The 21,534-nt window shown below is 31.0% G+C and overlaps 2 protein-coding genes across 9 annotated transcripts; one reads left to right on the forward strand and one right to left on the reverse strand.

Annotated features, from left to right (window-relative positions):
- Positions 1 to 7,942: 7,942 nt before the first annotated feature.
- Positions 7,943 to 11,444, reverse strand: LOC123227013 (E3 ubiquitin-protein ligase SINAT2-like). Of its 5 annotated transcripts, none has more exons than XM_044651617.1 (4): positions 11,288 to 11,444; positions 9,702 to 9,984; positions 8,651 to 9,037; positions 7,943 to 8,551 (listed from the first exon to the last, which is right to left on the reverse strand). In XM_044651617.1, the coding sequence occupies exons 2-4, from the start codon at positions 9,906 to 9,908 to the stop codon at positions 8,231 to 8,233; spliced, it is 915 nt and encodes a 304-aa protein (XP_044507552.1). In that variant the 5' UTR covers positions 9,909 to 9,984; positions 11,288 to 11,444; the 3' UTR covers positions 7,943 to 8,230. The 5 variants fall into 5 exon arrangements, with proteins under 5 accessions (XP_044507552.1, XP_044507555.1, XP_044507551.1 ...); XM_044651620.1 differs by having other exon boundaries at positions 11,244 to 11,444; XM_044651616.1 differs by having other exon boundaries at positions 11,200 to 11,444.
- Positions 11,445 to 17,444: 6,000 nt separating this feature from the next.
- On the forward strand, positions 17,445 to 21,302 carry LOC123228182 (gamma-tubulin complex component 3-like). 4 transcript variants are annotated; one of them, XM_044653473.1, is made up of 4 exons: positions 17,445 to 19,820; positions 19,939 to 20,395; positions 20,491 to 20,697; positions 20,816 to 21,302. In XM_044653473.1, the coding sequence occupies exons 1-2, from the start codon at positions 17,557 to 17,559 to the stop codon at positions 20,231 to 20,233; spliced, it is 2,559 nt and encodes an 852-aa protein (XP_044509408.1). In that variant the 5' UTR covers positions 17,445 to 17,556; the 3' UTR covers positions 20,234 to 20,395; positions 20,491 to 20,697; positions 20,816 to 21,302. The 4 variants fall into 4 exon arrangements, with proteins under 4 accessions (XP_044509408.1, XP_044509409.1, XP_044509410.1 ...); XM_044653474.1 differs by having other exon boundaries at positions 20,491 to 20,546; XM_044653475.1 differs by having other exon boundaries at positions 20,491 to 20,546; positions 20,827 to 21,302.
- Positions 21,303 to 21,534: the final 232 nt, after the last annotated feature.

Genomic DNA, 21,534 nt, shown 5'->3' on the forward strand with positions numbered 1-21,534 from the left:
AATATTATGTTATTATATAATTAGATGATTTTAAATTAATTATATAATAGTATTTAATCATATGATAATATATACTCTATATACTCAAAACTATATGTACGTAATATTGTCATCTTAAACTAAGAAACCTAATTTTATACCCATGTAACTACTTGTTTTCATGTTCTTACATATGTGTACCTACTACAAATATACAATTATATACATATATGTCATTACATGATTAGATGTTATTTTATATTTAATTCAAAATCACATAATCATATAATGACAGTATAAATATATATATATATATATCCAAAATAAAAATACATAATTTTATTACTTATGTATAAATAAATTTTTCCTTCATTTCAAAGATTTAAGGGAAATTGAAATTTTTAGCACTATTATATTCTGTGTATACAAAATTGTCACATATCCTAAAGCTTTCACAAATATACTACAACAGTACTCACCTTCCCCAAAATAACCTTCTTCAATCTTTCATGTATAAATTTTCTTTCTTCTTCTCTGTAAATTTCTCTCTTCTTCCTCTTCTTCTAAAGTGATAAAGGAATCACTCTCACTTCTTCTTCATCTTCAAAAACAAAAACAAGAAGAAAAAAATTGAATTCTTCATATTAAGAATTTTTTAAAGTAAGGATTTAAAAAAAAAAACAACTCACAAAAAAACTCAAATATATCTATTGTATACACTTTATAGAAAATAACGATCGGAGAAGATGATATAGTAGTATTTAACTGAAAAAAGATAAAAAATTGACGTTTAAAAAGTTAAGTGAAAAAAAAAATTAAATATTTAACTAAAAAAAAAAGAAAAAGATTAGCACTTTTTTAATATTTGAAGGTTGGCGTTAACGCCAAGGGTTGGTGTTACGCCAACCCATACTTTGAAAATTAGGCGAATGGTTGGCATATGCCAACGTATAAATATTAAAGCAAGGGAAGGGTTGGCTTTATAATATAATAATATTATTATATATATTATACAATAACATTATAATATATAATATATTATATTATATATATATATATTATAATAATATTTATAATATTTTATATTATATATATAATATAATAATAATATAATATATTTATATTATAATATATAATATTAATATATTTATATTATTATAATAATATATATTATAATATATAATTATATATTTTATTATATTATATAATATATTAAATATAATATATAATATTATTATAATTATATAATTAAATAATATATATATATATATATTAATAATATATATGGCGTTTATGCCAAATATGGCAAATATATTATATATATTATATTATATATAATATATTAAAAATATAATATAATATAAATAATATAATATATTATAATATATTATAATATATAATATAATATTATAATAATATTAAAATATAATATATATTATTATAATATTATAATATATATTATATTATAATATTATAATATAATTATAATATTATAATAATATAATAATATATATCAATATAATATTATATAATATATAATATATTCAATCCAACCCTTATATGTACAGGCCAGGTTGGCGTCGCCAACCTGGCCTAATTCCTAGATTTGACGCCAAGCTTTTTTTTTTTTTTTGGATTAAATGTAAATTTTTTTTTCCAGTTAAATCCTATTGAATGTCATCTTCTTCGATGGTTATTTCTTACACTTTTTCAATGGTCAATTTTTTCTAGTTGAGTTTTTTTGTGAGTTGCTCTTTTTTTTTTAAATCCTTACTTTGAAGAATTCTTAATCTGAAGAATTTAGTATTTTCTTTCCTGCTTTTGTTTTTGAAATCTGAAGAATTCAGTATTTTTTTTCAAAAGAAAGAGTAATTCCTTTATCACTTTGGAAGAAAAGGAAGAAGAGAAAAAAAAGTTGCAGAGAAGAAGAGAGAGAAAATTTGTGCATGAAAGATTGAAGAGGGGTATTTTGGGGAAGGTGAGTACTGTTGTGATAAATTTGTGAAAGTTTTAGAATAGGTGGCAATTTTGTATAGACAGAATAAAATAGTGTTAAAATTTTCAATTTCCCAAGATTTAATAAGTTTACCCAACGTTGTGTTATGTTTTCTTGTTTCGTACTAAGAACCAAGGGCAAAAATATTAGTTTTTTTTTTTTTTTTTGTTTTTGTAAACTACAATTTTCTTGATTATGTGCTTAGGGTTTATGTTTAGGGTATTAAAAATTTTGCCGCAACAAGAAACCTGATATACAAAATTACCATCCAAATAAAAATGCAAACATTTTTATCAGAAATTAAATAGAATTTTGAAAATGCCCTTGGTTTGACCATCTTGGCAATTACTATTCATATGTGAAATCTGACTGTGCCACGATTAATGCATGAATCTGAAAATATAGCCGAAGAGTTTCTGGCTCTTCACAATAATATGTAGCTTTATTCCTTTTCATGCCTCGAGCCAACCACCCTTCAAGTATCCCCTCAACCTTCAACCTTCAACCAAAAAGCATTTTGAAGCAATCAACCACCTATCACCAATCTGTGGATCCTTGCTGCCATGACAATTTGGTTGAAGCCATTGCCGATCAAAGTCGACAATGAAGATACGACATTTATCAATCACAACCGACAACAATGCAACATCCAGGATTGGCAGTTGACGACTCAATGGCAGGACAGTGGGTGAGTTTCTTTCTCTATTTTCGGCATGTTAATGGATTTATGTTTATAGGCATATTAAACGCATAGTTGTTTATGAATTTGTTGAATAAATTGTTGTTTATGCATTTAAGGATTTATATGCATGTTGTAAAATGGGATTGTTGATGTATTAAGGAAGAACAGATTGGCGATATCGCCAAGTTGACCTAGGTAGATTTTTTTTATAATTTTGTTAGATTATACAGAAATTTCTACTCAAGGCTTGTTAGATTATGAATTTTCGTCTGAAAATGAGACTTCATTTATAGTTTTGATATGTTAGAGTATAACTGATCATAATTTTAGTTGACATTTTGAGATTTAATTGGAAAAACATGTTGGCAAGGTCACCAACCCTTCCTGGTCTACCTTGTTAACTTGATCTTTAACCGTTTTATGCTTGTTTTTTATACGTTTTATGGATTTTATGCCAATGTAATCACTTATTTGGTTAATTTTTTTAGGAATTTGATATCAATTACCATGAGAGGGCATATAGGTTTCAGAAGGCATTTAAATTTCAAGTACACATGACACTTCAAATGAAGATAGACACTATCACTGCCATCAAGGAGAAACACACGATGATTCAAAGAGAATTATTTAGGACAACCTGTTTTGGGCACTTATTGGATTCGGAGGAGCCAAGGTTTAGTGTCATTTTTATGCATGTCGTGTTACTTCATATGATTAACAGTAAGAAGTTTGAGAAATGTGGTTTAGATTAAACAAGATGGAGGTCCGATTCAACCCTGTTGAGTTTGTGTTTCTCATTGGTTTGATCTTCAGGCATGACACGAAGGTGCCTAACTATGTTGATTGTGCAAAGTAGCTTCAATTGAAGGCGTAACACCTAGAAGTCTCCATCCTCTTCCCTTATTGCTCATGTACGCCATTTACATTGCGGATATACGCACTTCAACCTATATCATACTTTATTAGAGTGAATGACTTTTCATTGAATACTTGTCTCTAACACATAAGTTCAAAATAATGCTTTCAATTTTGTCTTCGAATTATAAAAGCCCATAACTTTTAAACTAATGTATATGTGTGTTTTTTTATTAGTAATAATTATATTCTCAACATCCATAGTAGGTTCAAAAACCCACTGAAATATATTAGGATTATGAACATGACTTGTATGCTTTAGTATCTATGGAGTCATGACATCTTGTGCTACATTTGGCCCTGTCATTATAAGCATTATTTTGACTTCTTCCAACTTCTTGGCTCAGTATGCAATACATATCATCATCAAACCCCAAAAATTCCTTCTCATCATCCTCCTCCTCATTACCTTCAGCTTCATAATCCTCATCCATATTGTCATTATTATAATCATTATCATGATTCCCACCAAACTCTTGAAAACTTTATGGTTGTGTCCAGTCGTCTGTCGAATGATCCTTCATTTCTTCCTTTTGAACATTTACAGCTTGTTGATTGTCTCCTCCTTTAATTAGACTCTCAGTAATATAGAGTTTTGTTGATCTTTATAAACTTCTTACTACAATCATCACATACTCAAGATCATCATCGTCTACAATCTCAATTGGATCCACTAATGCATCACTAGGGATAAATACGTAGACATTTAACTGACTTCGATCAATTTTGAGACAATAGTGTATTTTCACCATAAATCCTTTGAAACCAACACTTATGTCAATGTAGATCGGTCTCTCATTCCCACCAATATATCTCATCATATTGTCATTACCTGAACTCTACTACCTTTTATAGCGAATCATAAATGCAACTTTTTCCGTTTTCGACTTCAACTAAACCTGAAACATTAAGTAAACACCTTAGATAACTAATTCACAAGTCCAAAAGAACTGGTTAGCGAGATCACTAAAGGTTGGCGAGATCACCAACCACTTCTTCATATTGTTTTTTATCCGTAATTTAACTGGATCTTCGTCAACTTATTTCCAATTTAAATATCAATACTTCAACTACATTATATTAACATCAATCAATATAACAATATGAAATCACAACATTAAACAATACTAAATTTTTTTCACATAAAATCACGACATTAATCTAGCTTATATTCTTTGATTTTCAATTATTAAATAATAAAAGACATAGCACAAGCAGTATGGATCAACATTAATTTAGATTTGGATGATTTTTTTGCAAAATTTTTCAAAGATATGTGATTTTTTGTGTGCAAAGCCAGACTTGTGTTTATAAGGTTGAAAACAAGGTTAGTTTAGGAATTCAACAAACTTTGTGATATAAATATTTTGTTTGTTAAAAGTGTAGTATATTTGTATAAACAGACCCATTTTGTGGCAAAAATTTTAATATGTTGATGATTGATTTAATTAGTTTTAGGTTTTTTATGTTGCTTTTGGTGGATATGCTTTTGAAGTTATTTATGTTAGAAATATTAATTAAAATAAGCAAAACAAATTTACGTTTAAACGTTTTTAAGCAAACTTTTGATGCAGTTACTTTTCTCTAAGCTAATTCATCGTTTATTCTAATAATACATTTTTTCCTTTAATATACTTTCTTTTTAGTTGTGTTTTTTTTCAACACAGTCAACGACGATATACTCCAATAGTATATCATCATATTGAATACAAGATAATCTCATAATTTATATCATAATAAATTCAAACTTTCGTTGAAACTTTGTTATGGAAACTTTCATGGATAAAAGTTTAAAACTTTAAATACTGATTTCTGAAGTTTGAATGCAGATTCTTAAGAGAGATTTGATTTTGTTTATTTGTTTAGTTACCGATTACATTAGTTGTATAAATAATGAAAATCTGTTATATAAGTAAAAGTAGAACAAGTCCTAATGTCAAATCAAAACAGAAAGCAGAAATGTAATTTCTTGGAAATCGAATGCGAGTGCGAGTACGAAGTGCAAATGCGAAAATACAAACGCACGAAATGCGAATGTGATAATACTTTTATAAAAATATTTTTATATGAAAACATGAATTGTGCACACACACTTTCTTGCACTTCATGTTTTTTATATAAAAATATGTTGATATAAATATTTTTATAATATTATTTTTATATAAAAACATGAATTGTGCACATGCACATTCTTGCACTTCATGTTTTTATATAAAAATATTTTTATATAAATATTTGTATATTTATGTATAAATATAAAAATATTTATATAAATATTTTTTTTATAAAGCAAAAGAAATGTACACATTCTCGCATGCAGGCACCCGCACTTCACATTCGCACTCGCACTAGCACTAGTATTCACACTTTGCACACATTCTCGCTTTTGCACTCGCATTCTATTTTCAAAAAATTGCATTTCACCTTTCCATTTTGATCTTACATCAAAACTTATTCTGTTGTATTATATTAGTTGTGTAAACAATGAATATTTATTATGATAGTCAAAGTAGAACAAATTTTGATGTAAGATCAAAACAGAACACAGAAATGAGATTTTTTGGAAATCTAATGCAAATGCGACCACAAATATGCATGTGAACTGGGAGTGTGAACTATGAACCACGAGTACGAGTGCGAGTACGAGTGCGAATGCGAGTGCAAATACGAGTACGAGTGCGAGTGCGAATACAAAGTATGAGTGCTTGCATGCGAGAATGCATGAATTTCTTTCGCTTTATATAAATTATTTTATATAAAAATTTTTATATGACATGTTTTTATGAAAATATTTTATAAAAATATTTATAAAAAATATTTTTATATTTTTATTTAAATATAAAATATATTTATATAAATATTATGAAAATATTTATAAACATATTTTTTTATAAAAACATGAAGTGCCATAATGCGCAGGCACGCATTTTCACACATGTTTTTATAAAAATATTTTTATATTTTTTATAAAAGCATTCTTGCATTCATATTTTACACTCGCACTGACTCGCAATCGCATTCGCACTGCTATTGTGTTTGCGGACATTTGAAATGGAGTATTAATTAAAACCCATTTCAAACTTAACAAGCCAAAGATTCAGACTTACTTTAAATGACATTATCGAATGTTATTGTATTTGCTGAAGATCAAAATGCAAGAAATGGAGTCATCTTTACTTTGTTTTGCATTCCAACTGTGAGACTGCAATGTTGTTAAGAAAGGGAAATGTTTTTGTTTTGTTAGATTTTGGATAAAAGGGTAGAATGGGTAATTCACATGTATTTTGTTTATAAATATAAGTGTCTCAAATGTTTGTCTAAAATGGTTTAGGCATAAATTTTTTTACCTATTTTAATTAATATCTTTTTATGATATCAAGGAAAATAGAATTTTTTTTTCTAGCTCATGTCAAATTTTTTAATTTAATCAAAAATTGTTGCATGTATAATTTCCATAATGTTCTATACATAACATTGCGGCATTTTAATACCGTCTCAAGATTAGGAGAATGTATAATTCGATTCAAACCGTAAAATTGGACTAAACTATTTAAAAATTACGATTTAGTTTAGTTTGGTTTATAAAATGATATGGTTTGGGTTGCTAAATTTTTAAAAAATAGTTTTCAGTTTTGGTTGTAGTTTGACAATTTTTCAACTAAACCAAACTGTAAATTTTTTTTAAAAAATACATATATATAACTATATTTGACAGAATTTTTTAATAAATAATTAGATATATAACTCATTTTTTCATATTTGTTTTGTTATTTATATATATCCATATTTACTTTGCATGTTTATATTATGTTTTGAAAAAATATAATTCAATTAATTTTATTGAATAATATATATTTAGGAGTGAATGATTTTGATAAGTTCAAAACGTAACCCAAACCGGACCAAAATATATTTTTTAAATTTACTTTGGTTTTGTTTAAAATTTAAAATTTTATCGTATGGTACGTCTTTAAAAAATAAAATAATAAAAAAATAATAATTAATATGTCATTATTTTAGAAAATATCATAAATACTTTTAAAATTTTAAAAATTTTCATATATACATTTACTATATCATCATTTTTTTCTAAAAAAATATATCAATCCGTATAGGTAATATGTATTACATCGTATAATACATATTATATTGTATGATACGTTCATTGTATCATATTAATTCAATATGTCTTATAAAATATATCATTTTTCACATGTATTATATCTCATAATATATATCATATATTTTAAAATATTGATAACTATGATTCTTCAATGAATTAGTAGGAATTGCAGGGTTTTGGCAATAGGCTATGGATGGATAAGGCAAAATTGTATATAAATAAAAAAATTGGACAAGGAGGCAAAAGATTGAAAAAACAACTTGATAGAAACGTGAACTACGATTGCATTTTGCCGCAGGGGCCTTCAAGCAGCTGCTAAATTGAACTCTATAATTTCAATTCCCACACTAACTCCTACTAGAATCTGTCCAGGCTGCAATGAGCTGACAGAATTTTTTCTTTATATACAAGAAAAGCCTCAAAAATTATAACACCTTACAGGCACAAAAGCAAACATGAATTAGAATAATTCAAGCTGCGGACTTTGCGCTTGGCGCAATGCTGGTGAATCTTGCCAAACATCAGCTTTGTTATCTCATTCTTCTTTCCATATACGGCCGGTGACCCTCAACTTCAGCTCTTGACTGTCTCCACCAGAAAAGTAGAGGGCCAAATTCTTCTGAATAATAAGCCCATCCTGGCTGTCACGAACTTTCCTATGGCTGTCACGGATGCTCCTTGGAACTCCTTGCCATGTTAGCTTTCGTCCATTGGCACCAACTTCCAAACTGTAGCTGAATTTCTTTGCCTCATTATCATCGCCCATAAACCGTAAGAAGGCCATATAGACCAGCGCCAAGCCAAGCTGAAATGCCTCAAAATGCAAGCAAAATTGTCTTCCGAAGCAGTTAAACACCTAAGAGGCAGCAGAATCAAGCTGTAAAAGTGATAAAAACTTACATCAAATCTTATTTTAGGAGACTTATAGCATGTTTATCATACATTAAAAACTTACATTTAACATCCATGTGGCATTTTCAACTTCATTTGGATCTGATTTGACATAACGGTGGTTGAACGTACAGCCATAGTGCACATCAACCTTGTGGTCATTCTTAAGATGCGCAACAAGAGTTGGTATATCACCCATGACAGAGCACTCAGACCCCGCATAAGGGCAATTGTAAGGACGAAAACGACACTGTTGCTCGTGCTTGAGCTTGCTGTAGTACGGAAAAATGTCATGACAACCTAAACCCTGGTATCTGCAGGGCAGTTCCAAGAATTCCGCAACTTTTTCCAAAGCCAAACACCTGATATTTCCAAGATCATAGCGGCATGTTGGGCAGCAATTATGTACTCTATTCTTGCAGTTTGAACATAAAGTGTGTCCATTTGGGCACTGCAACAAAAAGTTCATTAAAAAAAGGGGGGTGTTAGTAGACAGATCAAATTGAATTGAAATGCTGAATGAAATCCATATATAATGTATAGAAGGATTCAAAAACAAGGTATAATTAACAGGTATTATCACCAAAAAAATAAAAAATAAAAAGCCAAACTTCTCAGCCAACTCCGATTTACATCATATCCATGACATGCAATATCCTCAATAGCAAATTACCGCTGTTCTTTTCTAGTATCACTTTCATATTAGATACACAGTCATTAACCACAATACAACGGAAATGCCCAACTATCAATTTTGCCGCTCATCAAAGTGAAGAATCAGAGAAAAAACAAAGGGAGATGAAAAAATAAGGAAAAAACACCAGAATCTACTCTGTACTGCCAATTAAATCAAATGGTGAATATTGAGATCAATATTTTATGTGATTGAATAAGGAACCATAGACATGGATATAAACACTCCTTCAAGGCAGGAACACAGCCGTGCTAGTATGACCATGAGATTCAATTTACTTGAGCATCATAACATTATAACTGAATGGTCCAGTTATAAAGGGAAATCATACTTGACATAACTCCAACAAAATATGAATTTATAGGAGGCACAATCAAGAATAAAATGGATAAAACAAAAAACATAAACATTAACAACAGACCTGATGAATTGGGGGGTACATTAAACTTCTGCAGACAGGACACTCAAGGAGCTCATTCACACCATTGTTTGAATAAATTCCATGTTTTCCAACCAAACCAACACTATTTTTTGCAAGCAAACAATTATTTTCCGCCTTAATGTCATAGTCTGCAACAGTGGGATGAGACACAATAACTTCTTTACAAGTGCTGCCTCCAGGAGCCATTGCTTTTCACAATTTTTGTGATACTTCTAATTCAATGACAGCAATGATATCTATTAAACATTTCACCTGTGTTCATCTGCAATAAAATTTACTTGTCAGAAACTTTAATTTATAGGTTAATCCATGAAGAATGAAAATACCCTTTCACATTAGACCTAACTTGATAACATCAAGTGAGAAATATTAGGAATAGCAGCAACATTTTATCATATTGTTGCTGCAGCCAACTGCAAATAAGTATCTAATTTAATATTCATGAGTTTGGGAAGGTCATGAAAATTGATGCAAAGTTTAGAAGTGCTTTATTTCTAATATAATGTTCTCTCTCTAAAAGCCATAGGCAACCATCAGATTGACCAAAGGATTGGACCACAAAACAAGCAAAGTGCAGAAAGGATATGCAGAACCATATTATATTGCTCCAAAACGTGCAAGGCAGCAAAGTGGAGCATTGGTAATTGCTTAAGACAACATAATACCAGCTATTAATAGATTTAAACCCTAAGAATGAAATATAGACTGCAGTACTATACAATAAAGGAGTGCAATCCAGACAAGCTTAATCTGCATTCATACCATATTTAAACAAAAGGAATAAGAGAAAAAGCATTTATCAAAAGGAAAAAACCGTGCACCAAAAAGACAATGGGGATAACCATGAACAAACAGAGAAATCAAAACCAAAAAAAAAAAAAAAATTATCATATAAATGAATTCTCCAACATATGTAACCAATCAAAATGAAGAAACTGGGGATAATTGATACCCACTTTCTTAGAAACTACATTTGACGTAAAGAGATTAGCTCTATTTCAATTATCCATCCAACTAACGTATCTTATTTATGCTCAGGAACCTCAAAAACAACCAAAATAAGAGACAAGAACAACAAAACAAGATTTCAAATTTCAATAAAGCAACCACTTCTTAAACAAATCTAAAAATCAACTGGCCTTTAAAAAACTAACTTCCAGGACTGATTCGACAGAGCCACCACAATATAAGACAAAACAATGCCAAATAACAAACCCCAGAATCAAAATGTTCTCTTGTCTCAATGCTATGTCAAACAGGGTTTAGCCAAAAACTAACTTTATCTTTTAAATAATCAATCAAACAAATTAAAGCAAAAGACAACCCCAACCCAGCTCCAAAAAAATTACAAACAAACCCCATTTCAAGTTTCCAACAACAAAATCAGATACATTACCAATAAAGATAAAAAAACAAAAGCAAAAATAAAAAACACGCAAACCCAGTTGAGATTTCCAAGACCAGTTCCCTCACATACCACCAAGTTACAAATCTGAATTGTGGGTTTGGTTTGCTTCAAACCTCTGAAAACAAGAAAAAAATACAGAACGCAAAAAGCAACTTGCCCGCAAGTCGCGCGTGAAACCTGGATACATAGAAATGCAAGAGAAATGGGTTTGAAGTTTGAATTGAATCGATGGCGTTTGTTGTCTCAATGCCTTCACACGATCCGCGACGGTGTCAGTTTGTTTTTATTGTAGGTGTTTTTTTTTTTTCTTTTGTTTGCTTGTTCCGGCAGTACCGGCAAATTTGATTACAATATTCAAAATGCCAAAGGACTATGGCCCACCCAGAGTATGCTTTTTTTTTCAAATTTTCTCCCATTAACTTTGAAAATATCATTTACCCACTCATAGACAGTTAAAATTAGCTGAATCCATTAGTTATATTATTTTCTCTCTCAAACCCTAAAAACTAACAATTTCTCCCAACCCAAGTTTTTAAAAACTGTATTTTTCCCATAGAGTTTCTAAACTTTTAGATCCAATTTTTTTGATAATGACCAATGATCTCCAAACACTTACTCTCTCTCTCTGACGACCCTTCCTTCCAACCGTATATCTTCCAATGTTGTGTGACATTATCGTCGAGATGAAGAATCTTTGTTGACAAAGACTCTTCGTCGTTGACAGAGACTCTTCGTCGTTGACTAAAACATCGTCTTCGTCTCAACGAAGACTCGTCGTTTTCGTCGACAATGAAGCCGAGGAAGGAGAGACGCCGCATGGTTGGAAAGAGGAGACATCGGGGAGGAAAATACGTCACCTAAATATCATCAGTCGTTGTCGAAAAATTCAATCAGAAAGTTTGGAACCCCTGGGGGGAAAATGTTGTTTTTGAAAACTTGGATTGAGAAAAATTATTAGTTTTTAGGGTTTAAGAAAAAAATAAAATCAAATTTACGTTTATTTTTAATATTATAGATAAAATATGATTTTGTCATTAAAACAGTTCTTTTAACAGCCCACAGATGTGTAAATAGAATTTTTAAAGTTAACAGAGGGAGAATTTGGAAAAAAAACATACTTTGGGTGGAAAATAGTCCTTTGGCCTATTCAAAATGAATATATACTTGTTACAAGAAGGGGTGTATAGTTGATATATATTATCATATAATTAAATAATTTTAAAATAAAAATAAATAACATTAAATTATAATGATGTATAATTATATATTTATTTATATATTTAAAGTAAATGTGTATAGTATTACTTTTTTTAATAAAATTGTAAATATAATATGATACGTAATAAAATAGAGTTAGGATTGAAATTTTTATATGAAATTTAATTCAGATTATTCTGATACAATTCAAAACTAAATTGAGTCGTGTTAAAGTTATAATGAAAATAATTCAAACTAATTTGAATGTTCAAAGTACTATTAGGTAATAGAAGTTTGTAAGGAGCAAATTAAAGACATGTGCAAAGACAAGTAACAACAATTGTTGAAATACTTACTAATGTTCTAGAGCCAATTGTGACCACTGTAATTTTATGTAATCATTATTATTTTAATTAATAAATATGGTATTATTTTATCTTATTTTTTGTAAATAGATAAATATCTCAAGAATAATTGAATTATGATGAAGGGCTCAGTTTATAGCAATTTATCACGAAAACCTTGTATGCATATTAGGTAGTTATTCTTAAACCATTCATAGTTATGATATTACCATAATCAATGACACAAATAATAGTGATATAACTATCATACTATTAAATGGCCCCATTGAAAGATGGTGACGGATCTCACATACCAAAGTTATTTGTTGACAATTTGTACAACATATGAATGCACTCTATAAACATGTTCACCGGACAAACCTGCTAAGAGGATTTCATATTAATGATTGTTTCAGTGTCTATAGAATTTATCTTCTTATTGAGCAAAGGTACATGTGATCATTAAACTTGAAATTATTAAACTGTCTTGTATAAAAATTGGTATTATTTGACATCAGCGTAATATAGTTCAATTTGAGGATTGCAAGAAAAATAATGATTAACTATATTGAGATATATATAAAGGATATGCAAGACCAATAAAGGATTGAACGTAGCTCAGTCTAGGATAGACTTATTAACAAATGATAATGATCAATTAAACTTGTGACCACAATGGAATTGAATTGTTGCTCGACCTAATATCATTTAGTCTTTGACAAAAATTAGTCTATATGTCTCGAGGAGATACTTAATCTATACTTCAATCTCGAAAGAGATAGTATATGACAAATGGATTGAATTGTATGATATCATTGATAGGATAAAAAGTCAAACGCTGACACTTCGTTAGTCAGGTGGTCATATTATCTTGTTATAGACCAATCTTGATATGCATTTGGATGGATGTCAAGATGAGAGCAACTGTTCTTAGACATTTATCTATTTATAAGGTGAGATAAAAAAAAAAGGTCATATTTATTAATAATGATTACATACAATTACAACATTAGTGATTGACTTTCAGACATTATTCTACAAGTTAAACACCTTGTAAATCATCATCATCTTCCCTGTAAAACATTGTTGACTTCTACATTATGTGCCTATTAAACATAGTAATTGGTGCTTTTAAAGATGGATTTCTTGATTTAAGGGGACTTGTCACATAAACCAAATGCATTCTCTTAACTAGTGAAAAGGGGCAATAAAACAATTAACATCATCATCATCTAAGATTTTGATAGACCTCTTATTATTGACATTATTTGGTTTTATACTTATTTGAATATTGTTCTGTTTACAATCAATATGAAGACTCTTTCTCATCATGGATTTTAACTATTTTATCTTCATCTCTAACTTATTTTATTTTTATATCTATTTGTATTCATTTACCACTATATCAAATCAAAATAATAACAAAACTCACTATTTTGAAATCCTACAATGGAAATATATAAGTTTGCTGCAACTAAATTTACAAAAAAATTCATATTTAAATGCACAAATATAATCTAAAAAAAATCAAATTACCCCTCACATGGTAATATGTCATTTTACCCGGTGGTTAACTAACAATTCACCCCTAATAATATATCCCTCTAACCTTTACCTAAGTTAAAACAATCACAAAGTCCTATATAGGGTTTAAGGTTTATAAGGTTTAGGTTTTTTAGTTTAAGGTATAAGGGTTTAAGAATTTAAGTTTTAAGATTTAGAATATCAATTTACCCATATGATAATACATCAGTTTACACTTACATGGTAAAATATAAATTTACCTTTGCATAATTAGTTATCAGTTTAAAACCATATCTGTATTTCATATGTATTATTTTGTAACTAAAGTAACTACAAATTTCATAACTAGATGCAGAAGTACAATCTTAAAAAAATTCATCATGAGCATTGAAATTCATCATTTTACCCCCATATGATAAAAATATTAGTATACCCCACATATTATAAAATCTTGTTTAGCCCACATATAAAATATCCATTTTCACGCATGCTAAAGTTTCCTATGTATATTTCCTAACCAAGGTTATGAGAAATTTCATTACTAAATATAAAAATATACTATTTGAATATTTCACACAAAATTTGTAAAATATTATTTCATCCCGCATGATAATATATTATTTTACCCTGTGTATGGTAAAATGCTATTACTCACATGTTAAAATGTTAGTTTACCCCCACATGCAAAAATATCAAAAACCTCTTCAGTGTGGTAAAATATCAACCCCTTTTTATATTGGAAAAAATATTATTTTAATCATTCCTATCATTCTTAATTTTATATATACTTTAAAACTCATAAAAAATTTCAATACACCAGAAAATAAAATACGATCTTCAATTAATTGAAAATTTAAGTTAATTTTCATATAAGTACCGAGATTTAACATAGTTTCTTCCTTGAATTTGAAATCACGATGTTAAAATTTGAGTGAAAATGTAAAATGAGAATTTTTAAAACTTGTAGTATTTGCTTGTGATGTTATTTTGTATAACACATAGAGGTTTATATAAAAGGGGTGATAGTGCTTTGATATTCAATGGGGGATTTTCGTTATATTTGTATAATCCCTGAAAAATTGTTCAAGTTTGTTTAAATCCCCTTAATTTTTGACCATTTTAATTAATTTTCCTATAAATATTTTCTAATATATGTAAGGTCAAACGACTTGTTTCTATCCAAGGTATAGTGAAATCTCAAAATTTTACTCTCTAATTTTCAAAAATCTAAACACCTATTTGTGAGCCTACTTTTGTTAAAATTTTCTGTTAAAGGTAAAAGTAAAATTGTTCTTTTAATAATATTATTAAATATATATTTAATTCATTATATTTTTCGTCATAAGTTTTAAAAACTAACAATTTTACTCCTGTAAAGTTTTCAAGCTTTGAAAAGGAACATCCCCCCCCCCTAAAACCTAGAGTTTTTTTCTTTACACCTCTAGTCACCATCTCCGACCACTGGTGACCTCCTTAAACCTTGATAAAGTTTTCTAGTCGATGACAAGTCATTGTCCAGATCTAGATGCATCTTCATTCATAAAGACGTCATCCAGATCAATGATGAACACTACCATCTCATTTGGACGCGTCCAAATCGACATTTGGGGTGGTGTTCTCATCGATCTAGATGGTGTGTGATTTAATCTAGATGACATTCATTAAATCCATACGACTGGAAGGAGAGGAGGTCGTTGGTGGCTGAAGAGGGAAGAAAAAAATACCTAAGTTTGAGGGGAAAAATATTACTTTTCAAAACTTGAAAACTTTAGTAAGAGTGAAATTGTTAGTTTTTAAAACTTAAGGGAAAAAATATAATGAATTATATATTTTTTAATATTATTATTAAAATATTGATTTTATCTTTAACATTAATTTAAACTTTAACAGAAATACACTTATGGGTGGATTTTTGAAAGTTAGAAAATAAAATTTTGAGGTGGGAACAAGTCTTTTGACCAGTATATAATTACATTATAAAAATTTATAATCAATTAAAGAAATAGTAAAGTAGAATTACTTTCAAAATTTTATAAAAGAATTTTAATTTCATTGGTTTTAAAAACTCAAATTTTTTGTAGATTGATAAATTAAAATCTGCATTTCTTAATTTTATAAATCCAAATTTAATAATTTTATATATGTTTTATTGATTCTTAAAATTAGAGTTTTTTGTATTATTTTGAATTTAAGTAATGTATAATTTTAAAAAGGGAAAAGGACTATTTCCCATCCATTTTTTAGGCCAATCTCAAACCTATACCCACGGAAGATCAAAAACCCTTTTTCCTACTTATGACCAAACTGTCGTCTAATTTTTCAGTTAAGGACAAGGCCAAAATCGTCGTTTTACTGTTTAAAACCTTAAAATTTTAAAATTTCACCATTTTCCCCTTCAGGTTTTAAAAACTAACAACCAACTCATCTTCAAAGTTTGAAAAGTTTAGATTTCACCCTTAGGATTTGCTTCCTTCTCCGGCCACCACCGACGACTGACGCATTTAACCAATCTCCCATCTTCGACTACAAAGGACCATGAAGGACGACCCTTCATCGCCCAGATCTGGACGATAAAGCATCACCCAGATCTGGAGGATAAAACATCACCCAGATCTGGAAGAACAAACGAAGGACGATGTTTCGTCGTCCTGTCGTCGAGTGACGAAGGACGACGAAGTGTCATCCTTCGTCGTTTGGGTGAAGCGACAAAGAGATCTTTATCTCTTCATCGCATCATGTGACGAAGAGATCTTCGTTTCTTCGCCGCACCGTGCAATAAGAAGATGAAGATCTCTTCATCGCACCATCGTCGTTACACCAAGAGAAGAAGGAGACCAGTGGCGACATCGAAAAATTAAGTTGAAAAATGAGGGTGAAACTGCTAGTTTTGAAAGTTATGAGGGGCGGCTGCATTTTGAAAAATATGGAAACCCTAGGTTTGGGGGTGCAAATATTAGTTTTTAAAGTTTAAAAACTTTAGGAAAAAGTGAAATGTTATTTTTTAAAACCTAAGGAGATGAAAAGTAATACACTTTATAACTTTTTAATATAAATAGTAAAATAACGATTTTATCTTTATTTCTAACTAAAAAATTGGATAACAGTTTGGTCATGAGTGAAAAAATTTTAACCTGCCGTGGGTATAGGTTTTAGATTGGCCTACAAAATGGGTGGGAAATAATCCTTTTCCCTTTTAAAAAATATATTTCTCATTTCCCCGCCCACATAAAATACTCGCAAGTCGCAACAACCAAAAACAAAACACTTAAAAAACATATATCAGAAATCAGGAGTCAAAAATCAAAATCAATATCAAATCCTCTGAAAAACCCTTCACTCCACGTCACTTTCTCTTCGAAAAATGGACGAAGAAGATCAAACGAAGCTCATAGATCTCATAAAAGAGCTCATTCTTCGTTTGCTCGCTGAATCCCCGCAAAAGCAGAACCCTGGAAGCCCTAATTTCGAAGCCTCTCTTAGATACGCCGTTCGCATTCTATCCAGCCATTTAACGCCGTCAGTTGCGCCGGATGCTGCCGCCGTTGCAGAGTCCGTCAAACGCCGTCTCGCAACTCAAGGTAGGTCCTCCGATGCACTCAGTTTTAGTGATTTGTACACCAAGTTTTCAGCTAAAACGGGGCCTGGTAGTGTTAATAATAAGTGGGCTGTTGTATATTTGCTTAAAATTATATCTGATGATCGGAGAAGTTGTAAAAATGTTGTGAATTTATCGAGTTTGTTGCCTAATTTGGGGTTAGATGGTGAAGGATTGAATAATAGTTCAAAGGTTTTGAATGGGAAGAAGAATAAAGAAATGGGTTGGAGAAATAATGGGGTTTTAATGGTTAGTAAAGATCCTGAGAATTTGCGCAAGATTGCATTTAGGGAGTTTGTGAATGTAGTTAAGGAAGAAAATGAGGTCAGTGAGGAGGTGATTGTGAGAGACATATTGTACTGTTGTCAAGGGATTGATGGTAAATATGTTAAATTTGATACTCGTGTTGATGGGTACATGTTATTGGATTCAGTTAAAGTGCCTAGAGAAACCCGTGTTATGGTCAGGAAGCTTTGTGAATTGGGTTGGCTGTTCAGGACAGTGAAAGGGTATGTTTCGGAGAGTATGGATCAGTTTCCAGCTGAAGATGTGGGGACAGTTGGGCAGGCGTTTTGTGCTGCATTGCAAGATGAGTTATCGGAGTATTACAAGTTGTTGGCAGTACTTGAGGCGCAGGCAATGAATCCAATTCCATTGGTTTCGGAGAGTGCCAATGCGGGGAATTATTTGTCTTTGAGGAGATTGTTGGTTTGGTTTGCAGAACCAATGGTGAAAATGAGGTTGATGGCTGTTTTGGTTGATAAGTGTAGGGTTTTGAGGGGTGGTGCGATGGCTGGTTCTATTCATTTGCATGCTCAACATGGTGATGTGCTTGTGCATGAGTTCATGACACGTTTACTAAAACGAGTGTGTTCTCCACTGTTTGAAATGGCAAGAAGTTGGGTTTTGGAAGGTGAGCTAGAGGATATATTTGCTGAGTTCTTTGTTGTGGGTCAGCCAGTGAAAGCTGAATCACTTTGGAGGGAAGGATACCGGCTTCATTCGGGGATGCTTCCTTGTTTTATTTCACAGTCTCTTGCTCAGAGAATTCTGAGGACTGGAAAATCTATAAATTTTCTACGTGTTTGTTGTGATGATCGTGGCTGGGCTGATGCAGCAACGGAGGCTGCAGCTGCGGCTGGGACTACGACTAGAAGAGGGGGTCTTGGATATGGAGAAACTGATGCACTTGAGTCTCTGGTCATAGAAGCAGCAAAAAGAATTGATAAACATTTATTGGATGTTATATACAAGAGGTACAAGTTCAAAGAACATTGTCTTGCAATAAAACGATATATACTGCTTGGGCAAGGTGATTTTGTTCAGTATCTTATGGATATTGTAGGGCCTGAACTCTCCGAGCCTGCTAATACTATTAGCTCTTTCAAGCTGGCTGGATTGCTGGAAACTGCAATTCGGTCATCGAATGCTCAGTATGATGATCCTGACACATTGGATAGGTTGAGGGTTAAGCTGATGCCACATGGAAGTGGAGATAGAGGTTGGGATGTGTTCTCACTGGAATATGATGCAAGGGTTCCTCTAGATACATTGTTCACAGAATCTGTTATGGCAAGATACTTAAGAATTTTTAATTTTCTGTGGAAGCTCAGACGGGTGGAACATGCACTTATTGGAGCTTGGAAGACAATGAAACCCAATTGTATTACTTCTCATTCATTCACTAAGCTGCAACATGCAGTTAAGTTCCACTTGCTTTCAACATTGAGGCGATGCCAGGTTCTTTGGAATGAGATGAATCATTTTGTTACAAATTTGCAATATTATATCATGTTTGAAGTCTTGGAGGTGTCGTGGTCTAATTTTTCAATTGAAATGGAAGCAGCCAAAGATCTTGATGATCTACTTACAGCACATGAGAAGTACCTTTATTCAATTTTTGAAAAATCTCTCCTTGGTGAACGTTCCCAATCCCTTTACAAGTCTCTCTTTCTCTTGTTTGATCTCATACTTCAATTCAGAAGTCATGCAGGTCGGTTGTATGAAGGAATTTTTGAGTTGCAAGCTAGGTGATGATCTTATATTCTATATTGATATTATTTCTATCTTGCCAGTGTACATTTATAAATATGTTAAAGAGTAATTTGATTTATTTTATTAATACATGTTAATTTTCATCTAATGCAGAACTATGGAATCATCATTAAGCTCCCGAGACAAGAGCAAATTGAGGAGGCAAACAAATGATAAATATTCAGAACCTGGTTCATGGCTTAGTGATGGCAGGAAGTCTCTAACACAGCGTGCTGGAGAATTTCTTCAAAATATGGGACAAGAGCTGGATGCAATAGCAAAAGAATACAAGTCATCGCTTGAGGGTTTCTTAGCTCAATTGCCTGTGCAGCAACATGTTGATTTGAAATATCTCCTGTTCCGACTTGACTTCACAGAATTTTACAGTCAGTTGCGTACCAATGCATAGGAAAAGCTGTCAATGCTTTTGAGTTAAAGAAATCTGCTTCTAACATTTAATGCATGAACAAAGTGTTCTGATTCCTAATTGCTGGCCACCATGCAACGGAACAATAATTTGGTGCCCTGCTACATTCGGCTGACCAGTTCAAGTTTCAATGATTGATCTTAGGTACAGAGAAAACAGTGCTATTTTTTGTTTACCTCGGATTGCATAAATGTCCTAATTTTAAAAAAATTTCTGACATTTATTTTTATGCTTTGCAGATGGTGTGTGCTTTTTTTTCTAATGGGTGGAGTGAATATTTTGGGTTGACTTGAAGGTAATTTTGTATCATTAAATTAGGGTGTTAAGTGCAGTGGTGTACACATTTGAATATGATAGGCTAATGACATGTGGGTGTTTTTGTGGCAAATGGCTAATTTCTAGCTATCTATCCCAAGCATGTGTATCTGTAACATAATTCTGTATTGGTTAGTGACAAGGAATGCAATTTATCTCATTAATTTGTTCCCCTTTTCTTTCCTTTTATTCCTTTAGGAGATTTTGTTAACATTGCTTATAGCTTTCCCTGCAATTTGAAATGTGCAGCTTTTCTACAGGTGCTGATCAAGGCTATGCTAGATTATGTTTAATGCTTTTGACAATGGAAGAGTGTGAATTTTCACGCCTCAGTTCACTCACGAGCATAGGGAGTTTAGACATAATAATCATATGGGAAACATTGTAACTTAAAAGCTGTTACAGAATACTTTAGTATATGCTGTTACCGATATGGCAGAGATGATGAAAAATCTTACAAGTCACAATTTTATAACGTTTCTGTCGCATTCAAAAGAAGAATGAAAGGCAAGAAGACTAATTGAAGGCTTGTTAAATAATGAAGATACAGAGAAGATGACAAGTGGAAGGCCAAATTTATTTCTCTTTTACATTTGGCCACACTTTCATTTCTTTATACTGAAGTAGTTATTCTGTTACAAGCAATGCCACCTGTTATGTGATAATGGTAACAGCCCATCATAATATAAACGAATACATGTAAAGAGAATCAATGAATACATACAATTAAACACCACTCTTTTTTCTCTCTTCCTTTCTACTTTTCCTTTCTTCTCCTTTGTTCTTCTGCTTTGCTATTCTTGTTTCTCCTCTTTTTACTGTTTTCTTACACATTTGAACCAGGAACAATTCCTGTCATAACAGTTTGGTATCATAGCCTCTTGAGTCTGGGCAACCTAAACAATGAGCAAAAATACACGAAGTGTAAAAGGGAATGTCGACAGAGGATGTGTTGATGCATGAACTGG

The sequence above is a fragment of the Mangifera indica genome, chromosome 10 (assembly GCF_011075055.1).
Source record: "Mangifera indica cultivar Alphonso chromosome 10, CATAS_Mindica_2.1, whole genome shotgun sequence".
Classification (NCBI taxonomy): Eukaryota; Viridiplantae; Streptophyta; class Magnoliopsida; order Sapindales; family Anacardiaceae; genus Mangifera; species Mangifera indica.

What these genes read in the sequence shown, in the direction of transcription:
- LOC123227013 (XM_044651617.1), bottom strand. Translation starts at nt 9,908, where the DNA reads ATGGCTCCTGGAGGCAGCACTTGTAAAGAAGTTATTGTGTCTCATCCC. An exon ending in TGTACCCCCCAATTCATCAG is followed by an intron (nt 9,038 to 9,701) that starts GTCTGTTGTTAA and finishes TTTTTGTTGCAG; the next exon opens with TGCCCAAATGGACACACTTT. An exon ending in ATGCCACATGGATGTTAAAT is followed by an intron (nt 8,552 to 8,650) that starts GTAAGTTTTTAA and finishes GCTGCCTCTTAG; the next exon opens with GTGTTTAACTGCTTCGGAAG.
- LOC123228182 (XM_044653473.1), top strand. Translation starts at nt 17,557, where the DNA reads ATGGACGAAGAAGATCAAACGAAGCTCATAGATCTCATAAAAGAGCTC. An exon ending in ATTTTTGAGTTGCAAGCTAG is followed by an intron (nt 19,821 to 19,938) that starts GTGATGATCTTA and finishes CATCTAATGCAG; the next exon opens with AACTATGGAATCATCATTAA.